The following is a 10,386-nucleotide window of genomic DNA, read 5'->3' as shown; positions in this document are numbered from 1 at the left end:
CATCACTCTAACCTCTAAGTTTCCCTGCTCCAGAAGTCACTACTCTAAGGCTTACTGTGGTCCAAGGGCGGGCGGCAAAAAAAGTAACCAGGACCAATAGCTATATATTAATAAAAGATGGCACAGCACAAGAAGGGAATGCAATTCTACAAGTGCAAGCCCTCAAGAAGCAGCGTGTTATGATAAACCCCTTCTTTACAAAGGTATCATTTCTATCACTGATACCACAGGCTAAATTAAATTACACAGCATGCCATCTTCAAGTTAACAGTTGAGGCAATAGAATAAATGCAGAAGCATCACAATGAATCCCACTTACTACAGCTATACAGACCAACACTTCTCTACATTAACTTCTTTGTCTGACTGCCAGTTAAACACAGTTTTAATTTCATAGCTTAACAATTAAGGGTCATACACTGAAGTCAATACACATACCTAGCATTTCAGTCTAAGCTATTCAATATACATAGCTGAAATCAATTACAAAGTATGGCCTAACAAATGCTAGGGGAAATTTTTTAAAGTCGTTTTTACAAGTATTAAACTTATCTTGCACACTGAAGTCATCATACATACAGGGCAAAGTCAGAGCTTTTATATTCGAGTTTATTCTTCATTTAACTTTTAAACACTACTATAGTTGAATATTAAAACAAAAGCAAGTAGTGAGCATATTATGATTATAGTCCTTCACTCAATCACTACTGCAAATAAAACACCAGCAGTGAGTGTTATTCACAGGCCCTACTAAGAGGTCTGACACTGAACACCACCCCGAGGATGATGTTCATCATCCTCATATGCTTCTCCATTGTAATGGCGCCGTCTTTCCTGATTTGGATCAAAGTCCACTAATTCTACCTGGTCCATTTCATCAGTCTCTTCTACTTCCTTCCTCTCAGGCAGAAGTTTTTCCAGCAAAGAGAGTTTATCAGGAGAGAGAAAACCATTCTCAGGAAAATTTACCTATAAAATGAAATTTTTACCGTTTAAATGATTTATTTCATCCCTCCTTAGACAAATTACCATTGACCCATTTTCCCCAGAAAACACACTTGTAACCACACAATTATTTGGTAAATCAGCCAATCCCAGGTTGGTTAGAACAAATGGTTTAAGAAGACATGTATCATCTAGTGTTCTGAACCAGAATTCAAGGTAAAGTCTTAAAAAAATCCTACTCAATAGTAACTGCACTGTAATGATCACTTCAGCAAATACATTTTAACAGAACCCAGCCTAAAACACATTCTAACCCTTCTTAATGGATATTTAAAGAAAGCTATTCTTAATCAGAAAGCAATTTTTAAAATGTTAAATTTGTGGGTCTGAGGTGACTCAATTTAAGGTTAAGGGAAACGGTTGAATTGCTTTAAGAACCAGAGCATTACAGTATTTTGCCTGAAATCCACACTAGCTAACATGCTTCTGTTGTACTTTAAAGATACTAGTAATAGCCCTTCATTAGTAAAATACCCACTTGCCATGCATCCCCTTCCCTGCCACAGTGATGCAAACAAATCAATTTGATACAAAGAATGTTCAACATGACAGGAGTAATATTAGATCTAGACAAGGGAGAATAAACTTGGCACTTCTGGCAATTCAGAAACTTACAAAATTTTAATTTTGTAAGTTTCTATAAGCTAATCATTCTCAAATATTTCTGAAGTACTTTCTAAGCTTACCTTAAATTCAATGATTAGGCGACCCTTTTCATATGGCCTACGATAAATTGGCATGCCTTCATTTAGCACACACTTGATATCTCCATGCTTGACAATCTGACCTAAAAACATTAAAGCCAAACTCCTTAAATACAATCACATTTTTATGAGGCAGGGGAAATAAAGAACAGAGGAACATCCTAGCTCACTGACAGGAATACATTTATGTGAAACAATCCTGGTTTCTATAAATTTGATTTGTAGGTTTTCTAGGGGCTCACAGTAAGAGTCAAGAATGCACAATTTCAGCTCAGCTCAAGGATGGTTATGTTCTGAGCAATATTGAAATGCCACTTTCCTCTATGCCCGTACTAGCTACTAGCAATGAAGACCAGAATATAAAGAAGCACTTATCTAGTTATCATACCTGGATGAGAAGTGATGACTATGGTTCGGTTGTCAAGAGTAGATATTGGCTTCTGGAAGCCACACAACGCCTCAACCAGCTGTATGTCCATACACATGAAAAGGTCTTCTCCTCGTCTGTACAATGAAAATATAGCATATGCTTAGGGCTTTCAAACCACTAATGATTCCAAGTACCAACATAGGCAATTTTGTTTTTAGAAACAAATGGTATATTTCAAAAGATGCCCTTTCTTCCTCATTTTTAAAATGAGCTGAGAACAGGGAACAGCAAATACATGGAACCTGCCAGCAGAGTTTCCTGGACAAGCTTCAGAATCCCTCCACACATTCTAGGCAGTGGAACACATCTCAGACTGGGTCCTAGATAAGTCAGGGTCTATGAAAAGGGGACATGGCCAATTTCAAGGGACCAGTAAGATCTTCTTTATTGATGTACATGAATTAATATAGTGCCTGGCACATTGTGAACTCAACCTTTTATAACAGTACATTTCCTCCTCCTCGTGCTTGTTTTCTTTTCCAATTCATATTAGTAGTATCTTTTCATCACACAGATCACTCTCCAGAAATACTGAGTATTCACCTCAAATGAGAGCATCACAATTCTGAGCTTGACAGCATTTCCCATTACTGTTGAGACACTATTAATTCAAAACCTGTTCTTTTAAGATGTCACTCCCAATAGCTACTGTAGTCCTTCCTATTCCAGTCAAATGTTGCAACCAAGCTTATCATGAACTCAGGAAATGAAGAAATTGGTGAAAGCTTTAAGGCACATATTTCAAAATTAGTTTTGAAAAAAATTTATTAAAAAAACTGGGAGCTAAATTTTGTCATGGGATGTGTTCCCTAATCCACCTACTTATACAACACATTTTTAAATTAAGCATATCCTTCAAAAACCAGATCAGGCAACAATTTATGTAAGTTTAGACACAAAAACAGAATCTGATTCTTTGAAACATTAATGACTTAACAATCGTTTATAAAAGATATACATAGCCTCATTCTTCTGCTATACTTTTCTAGGTTATTTCCAAAAACAGTGTTCTAAACCTAATGAAAAGCTCATTCAAATTAGAGGGAAAAAAAAAACCCAAATAGGCAAAATGTCAGTTTGAGTATTTTATAAATTTTTACCGAGTAAAAACAGCATGGTCCTTCTGATCTAAAACAATGATAATATCTCCTGGCTCCAGTCCTGGTTCTTGGTCTCCTTCACCATGGAATGTTATCTTCTGGCCATCTTTCATGCCTAAGAACAAAAGGCTAATTTTACACTCAACATCTAACTAAGGTCAGTGTGTAAGTAAGTCTCTGTGGATGCTCAAATTGCAGAGAATTTACCAAAAATGCACACATGCTTAGATCAATCCAACTTCTTACTAAAGAAAGTGATCATAATGGAGAACACAAATTCTAGAGGCAAACAAATCAAGCCTCAAATCTCAGAACTGCTATTTATTACTAGGCAGGATTACCCTGGGGAAGCAAGTTGCATAACCTTCCTAAGCATCAGCTTTCCCACAGAGACCTACCTCTCCATCACAGTTCTTGTGAGGACTAAAGAAAAAGGTCTATGCTGGCGCCAATCAGTGACTGGCAAATGTAACCATAAATGCTTTACTATTTCAGTTTCATTATTTTAAAAATCAGTCAAATTATTTCTACTATATGTAACAAGCATAAGTCAGACTTTCTTCCCTTTATAGTATTAGAAGTAATATGAAACTGAAAATTTTTTTAAATCCATACTATTTTCGTTGAATGATTTTAAAAAAGGATAATTTTTTAAATCCTTTTTAGATACTTTCAGACCATGTGGTTAGTGTCCATAATAGAGTCAAGAATAGAAAAGTTTTTCGAATAAGCAAACATTTCTTAAAGGTCAACATATTTACTGAGATTTCTTCCCTCTGGCTTAATTAAGTTCATTAAGAGCTTAGGTAGCTAACACCTTTACAAAGAACTCATGTGTTTGCCGATCATTTACACCGCAGCAATAGCTCTGGATTTCCTGAACCAAAGATCACTGAGTTCACCCAAGAGCAACTTTGTTTTAGTTTCTATCATGGAAAGTATTAAACATATACAAAGTGGCCAACAGTAGAACAAATCCCTATATAACATCAATCTAGATCCATAATTACCACTTCATGACGATTTCATGTATTACACTTTTCCACCCACATTTCTTACATATTCTTCAAGCAAAATCCAGACAAACAAATTAACCCAAATACTTTAGTATGTACTTCTACAAAGAGATGGACTTACACTAAAATATCAGCATTACACACTGACAAAAATAAACATGTCATTCGTGATGCAAATGGAGAAGGAAATGACAACGCACTCCAGTATTCTTGCCTGGAGAATCCCGCGAACAGAGGAGACTGGTGGGCTGCCGTCTGTGAGAGTCGGACATGACTGAAGTGACTTAGCAGCAATAGCAGCATGAGGCAAAGTAACTGTCTTGCTACACTAGTGAAGCAATTAAAACTCAGATCTAAGTTTTACTGGTTGTTCCAACAAGGTTAAGATTACCGGGAGGGGTTTCTGGCAGTTCAGTGGTTAAGACTCTGCTCTTTCACTGCAGGGGGTGCAAAGGAGGAACTCAGATCCCACATATAGTGTGGCATGAGGTGAGGGCTGGGGGGGTATAGCCAAGTGTGAGTACTTATCGTTGGTATCATGAAGGGGATTTTACCAGACAGGGAGACATTTAAACCCTACCAAACATGGACCAGTTAAGGAGAAAAAAAAAATCGAGGAAGAGAAGTACTAAGTCACATGGGAGACTACAATTGCAGGGGCCTAAATTAATGTATATATTACATGTAATAATAGTTTCATTTAAAAATAGCCAAGTCTGAAGGATCCATCCACGTTGGATGTACTTATTTCATAGTAAGCACAGCACAATTTACTCTGGGGCTGTATACACGCTTCTAAATTTCTACAATGAATATGTACTGCTATAATACATTTTAAAGGATTTTTAAATAAACTGACAAAATTAAGGAATAGGCAAAATTTAAAAAGTAAATCCTAAGAGTATTTAAAGAAAATTTTAGGTTATAACCCAAGAGGCAGAAACAGGTATGTTTACCTAATCTGTAGAAATCATTAGAAATACTCATAGTCTAAATTCTTACAAATTAGTAAATCAAAAACACACCTATTCTTTACCCCAACAGTTCATAAGAAACTATCCCCAATGATAGTTTTAAGCAAATACAAAATGAAGAATTAATATAATTAATCAAAATAGAAAAGTGGCTCAGAACTCACCTTTGTCAATATGAACTTCTAAAATTTTCTTTTCTCGAACTATCTTCCTTCCGTTGCAGCTTTTACATCTATCTTTAGGACTGATCCGTTCCCCATGGCCCTGGCACTCCATGCAGACAGACTGAATTTGCTGAACCATTCCAGGTCCTATCTGATGAATTCTTATTTGCATTCCAGTACCTCGGCAATTGGGACAGCATTCTACCGCTCCTTTCTTACCACCTCGGCCTAAACAGTTTAAAAAGAATGTTTGAATTTAGTGTTGGACATAGTGATTAATGCTCTTGTGAGATAGTCCCTGAACACGCCACTTCATTAATACTGTCAAAGGCTGATGGAATGCTGCTTTAAAAAACTACAATTCAGGCTTTTTGATAAAATATCGCCACATCAGCTTATCATTATAAACATCCTGACTGCTATTTTTCTCAATGAACTATTTCAGTATTTTGGATTTTAAACATATGCTCCCAAAGCACAATTCTTAAGAGTACTTCAACTGTGAAATGAGAACATTTTAGTTTCCTTTCATTAGAAAACATTGCATTTTCAAAAAATAACTTGTATTTATTAAAAAAAAAAAAAAAACCTAAAGATTCACATCACAGCCAATAATTTCACAGTTGACTACCCCCAAAAGAGAATATTGCTAAGATTATGAAGCCACTGGAGTGCCTCAAGTTCTACAGGGGATAAGAAGTACTCATTTCTGAACAAAATTGAGTAGAAAGACACCAAATTACATCAATTCCACCCTGCATGCAAAACACAAAGATGAAAGTGCTGATAATTTGCTGTTATTTCTGAAAGAGGTTCAGGTGGTTTGCATATTTGTACAGTGCAGTATCTGCCAGTTTTATATATCCAGAAAGGTTTCAGTTCCATTTTGAACTATGAATGTTAAGACATACCTTCACATTTGTCACAAATCACATTCTTTTGCAGAGCTAGTTTTCTTGTTGCACCATTATATAAATCTTCTAAAGTTACTGTAAGTTGATGCACAACGTTTTTACCTATAACAAAACATTCCTCATTTAAAATACTACTAGCAAATAGCCCTTGCAGCAACGAAGACCCAGCACAGCCAAAAATAAGTAAAATTTTAGAAAGCTGCATCCTGTTTTCAATGCACTATAAAAACAGTAAACGAAAGGTGAGCCTTATGGGTTCACATATAATCTAACTGTGGTGTAACTTCAAATAAGGAAAATCAGGTGAGATTAAGTAACACATATGGATATAGTTGGGGCCCTCCTACATTTATGGCAACCAAAAACATTAACTGCAAAAATCACTTGAAAAAACTCACGTTATTTGAATAGACACGTTTCACAATAGTTTAACCCAAACTGTTTTTCTGTCCTAGTATATTCCTTGACTCATGTATTATATTGAGTGACATGACCAATTACATCATCCAAAAACTCTTCAGCGCACTAAAGTTCCAAAAACTAATCAAGTTTGGCCAGGAAGCCGATATAATTATTCAGTCTCCAAAGAATATCAATTCCTTGAAGTAGGAATAGCACATTTACTGCTGAGCTGACTGTGTAAAGGCTAGATTTCTCATTCTTTACCACAGTGCTTTCCAACAGAACTTTCTGCAGTAAGGGAGAAGTTTTATACCCTGTGCTAGCCAATACAATAGCCAGTAGTCACTCATGGTTACTGAGCATGTAAATATGGCTATTACAAACTAAATAACTGAATTTTCATTTTTCTTTGAAGAAATCTAAATTTTATATTGCTAGGAGCTACAAAGGAGTGGCATATGGGAAGTGGAAGGTGGAGATTATGTAAGAACAGAGGCTACCTAAATGTAGCGACCTGTCAATAGTTAATAAGTTCCTAGCTAGTGATTCTTTCACAATGACTTTATCCACCAGGAAATACTATCTTTCGGTTAAGTTAAAGAAGATCTTGAACTATCTCCACAATATGTATAATGAACATTTTTAGTTTCCAATCAAAAGTGAAGTACCATTAACTATAATCTTCTGCTCCTGGACCCACCTTTTGTTTCTGTTTCACAAATTCCATATAATTGGTTCTGCCATGCTAAAAGCTGCCCTTCTTCAGTGATTTATAGGCTTTAAAGTACAGGGAAGGAATAAAACTTCTGAAATTTAAGCAAATTTTTTTCAATATCATACTACAGAAAATGACCTTTCATCAATTTAGACATGTAGTAGTTCGCCAATTGACTTTGATTGGCAACTGTTTAAATTTCTTAAAAAAATACTAAAACATACCCCTTTTAAGAAAATCTGAATAACAATGTCCAGTCATGAGACTTCTCTGGTAGTCCAGAGGCCAAGATTCCGTGCTCCCAATGCAGGGGGCCTGGGTTTGATCACTGATCAGCAAAACTAGATCCTACAAGCCACAACTAAAAAAGATCCTTCATGCTGCAACTAACACCCTGTGCAGCATTAAAAACACACACACAATTCACAATCTTTCTGAATACAAAATCACTCAAAGAAGAAAATTTAATAGCCTGCCCATTCCTTCTAGAATGGCTCTACACATTAGTTTGTTTGTATAAACCACAGTGGGAACAGAGTAAGATGAACTCTGACCAGAACACTGTACTGCTATGAGCAGTATTTCTACAGTCCAGAAATCACATGTTAAAGGGACGTATTCTGATGTAATAAAACTGAAGAAAGATTAAACAGACAGCAGGCCATTTGGAGGCAATGAACCTGTGTTCCAGTGAAGACTGATGCATGGCTATATATGACCTTGATAAAAATTTAGAATTCTGACACATAATTTACTTTCGACAGAATAAAACCACTGCACTTCCCACTGGGGTTGAGGATCAAATAATATCTGTGAAAAAGGTTTTGAAAATTATGTTCTTATACTTCATGAAGCCGTATATACTCCCAACAACTTTAGATACACTTTTTAGTACTTGACTGGCTTAGTTATTTTTAGTTTCATCAATACTCATTTAAAAAAACTATTACCATAAGTTAGTGTACATTATACTAACAAGTAAACAAGCGTTTAATAGTTGAATTCTCAAGAATCTGCTTTAACTAAAAGGGCTAACTTTAGTTTGCTACATGTAGACTAGATTATTCTTACCTCTCCTCTCTCTCTGCATCCTGCCTCCTCCTCCGAAAAACATATCAAAGATGTCCATGGGGGAGCCAAAACCACCACCTGCTCCACCTTCTTTAATTGCCTGTTCTCCTCCTTTGTCATATAATTCCCTTTTCTTTGCATCAGAGAGCACTTCGTAAGCTTGAGAAATCTGTTTAAACTGAGAAAAAGGGGATAAATTTCACTCAAAAAGGACAGCTACTATATTACACATAATTTCACGCTGTAATTGAAATACTATACACCTGACAAGAAGGATTCAACTATGTTATGGGTGTACTACTTACCTTCTCGCCTTCATTTGGATTCTTATCAGGGTGGTACTTCAAGGCCAGTTTCCTGTAAGCCTTTTTCAATTCTTCTTGGGTGGCATTGGGTTTGACTCCCAAAACATCATAGTAAGTGGTTTCCTTCACCATTTTCTACAGCCTAAAACAAGAAAGCTCAATTTTAACCGACTTTCAACTCTTAATTAATAAAATCAAAGAGTTCAGGCAGAGAAGTCTGTTCTCTGACAAATCTGGTAAGACCACCACCTTCCTTAAGTTTCACAGAGAAAGTAACAATTCCTTTGGTAACTCACCGGTAAATCCTAACAGATTAAATATAACCTAACAATTATCAGGGAATAATTCAAAAACCTCCTGTAGTGCTGGTTTCCACCTGGAAGAGTCCATACTAAACTCGACTACTATCTGGATTCTGTTTCCCTTCCCAAGTAGCGAGAGAGGGCAGTACAGAAAAGGGGCATTAACAGGTTCAGTCCACTATTATTCTCTTTGGTAAACCTAATAAATCATACATTTCCAAGAAAAAACACTTGGGCACAAAGCGGGGGGTAGTGTTTTACGAAACTGGTAAAGAACACCAGCTCCCCTCCCCGCTCGGTCTCTTTCTCAATCACAGAAAAGAGTAGCTCCTCTGTTTTGACCGAACCCCTCTCGCCCCCATAAGCCAGCATAGTTTACACGTTGTTAGGTTTTCCCTTGCATTCAGGGCCGACCGTTACGGTTTCCTTCCTTTCCCCTTCCGGGATGGAAGGGGTGGGAGAAACCCAGCACTCAACAAAGAGGAGGAGGAGAGACCAGAGAAACGAAAGCCGCAGCCTCCGCCCGGCTCCTCCCGCAGCCCCTCGCCCCATGGGTCCTTTCGCGCGTGCGCGCAGGGTCGCCCCCCCCCCACTCCCCCCCACCCCACAGCGAGCGCCGGCTGAGGGGAAGCCGGAGGCGGCAGATCCTCGGAAACCTCAAGGAGGGGTGGAAAAGGCTTCAGGAAAGGTCTCGGGCCCACTCGCTGCGCTCCGGCAAGGGTTGCCGGGGCACCCCGCCCCCAGCCCTTGAGAAGGGGGACTCGAGCATACAGGAGCCGACAACCCTCCCGCCCACGCGGAGCCAACCGCCTCCCGACCGCGGCTCTATCGAGCTTCCCGGCGCCGCCTGTGGCGCCAGGCTTGGGACGAGGGAACGCGCGAGGGCTGAAACTCACCGGTGAGCGGGCCGATGCCGGTGTGGGGGAGCGGGAAGGAGCGGGTTGCTGTGCGCAGCTCGGGCAGCCGCCGCTCCTCCGCCTTTCACCGAGCGTTCTGGAAAGTTCCGGCCGGCGCACCGCAGCAGTCTCCTTTTGTAGCCGAGCCCAGGCGCGTCACCCGCCGGAAGTTCCGCCCCTCCCGCCGCTGCCACCGCCCCGCGGTTACCTGGGCAACGGCGCGGGGGGGGAGCTCGGGCGGGGAGGGGATGGGCGCAAGCCTGGGTTCGCAACGCTCGTGGAACTTTCTGGATCCCCTTCTTCCAGCTAGTGGGCCCGCGGGATCCGGGATTGCCCGGGAGCGGGGATTGCCCGGGAGCGCTGCAATTCTGTGTCAGCTCGGGATTCC

The 10,386-nt window shown here is 39.2% G+C and overlaps 1 protein-coding gene across 1 annotated transcript; it reads right to left on the bottom strand.

Moving 5' to 3' along the window:
* Positions 1-588: 588 nt before the first annotated feature.
* Positions 589-10,155, bottom strand: DNAJA1 (DnaJ heat shock protein family (Hsp40) member A1). Its single transcript, XM_055427277.2, has 9 exons — positions 9,999-10,155; positions 8,801-8,942; positions 8,496-8,673; positions 6,305-6,409; positions 5,394-5,621; positions 3,240-3,354; positions 2,098-2,213; positions 1,692-1,792; positions 589-969 (listed from the first exon to the last, which is right to left on the bottom strand). Exons 2-9 carry the CDS (start codon positions 8,930-8,932, stop codon positions 751-753), a joined length of 1,194 nt encoding a protein of 397 aa, XP_055283252.1. The 5' UTR covers positions 8,933-8,942; positions 9,999-10,155; the 3' UTR covers positions 589-750.
* Positions 10,156-10,386: the final 231 nt, after the last annotated feature.

The sequence above is a fragment of the Moschus berezovskii genome, chromosome 7 (assembly GCF_049115385.1).
Source record: "Moschus berezovskii isolate FMDL1 chromosome 7, NW_MosBer_1.0, whole genome shotgun sequence".
NCBI classification, from domain to species: domain Eukaryota; kingdom Metazoa; phylum Chordata; class Mammalia; order Artiodactyla; family Moschidae; genus Moschus; species Moschus berezovskii.
Note: the sequence above shows the minus strand (reverse complement) of the source record. Positions and strands in the feature narration are given on the sequence as shown.

Coding starts and splice junctions, on each gene's coding strand:
- DNAJA1 (XM_055427277.2), bottom strand. CDS start 8,932: ATGGTGAAGGAAACCACTTACTATGATGTTTTGGGAGTCAAACCCAAT. Junction 8,674..8,800: donor ATCCAAATGAAGGCGAGAAG/GTAAGTAGTACA, acceptor CCTTTTTCTCAG/TTTAAACAGATTTCTCAAGC. Junction 3,355..5,393: donor AGAAGTTCATATTGACAAAG/GTGAGTTCTGAG, acceptor TTTTGTTCTTAG/GCATGAAAGATGGCCAGAAG.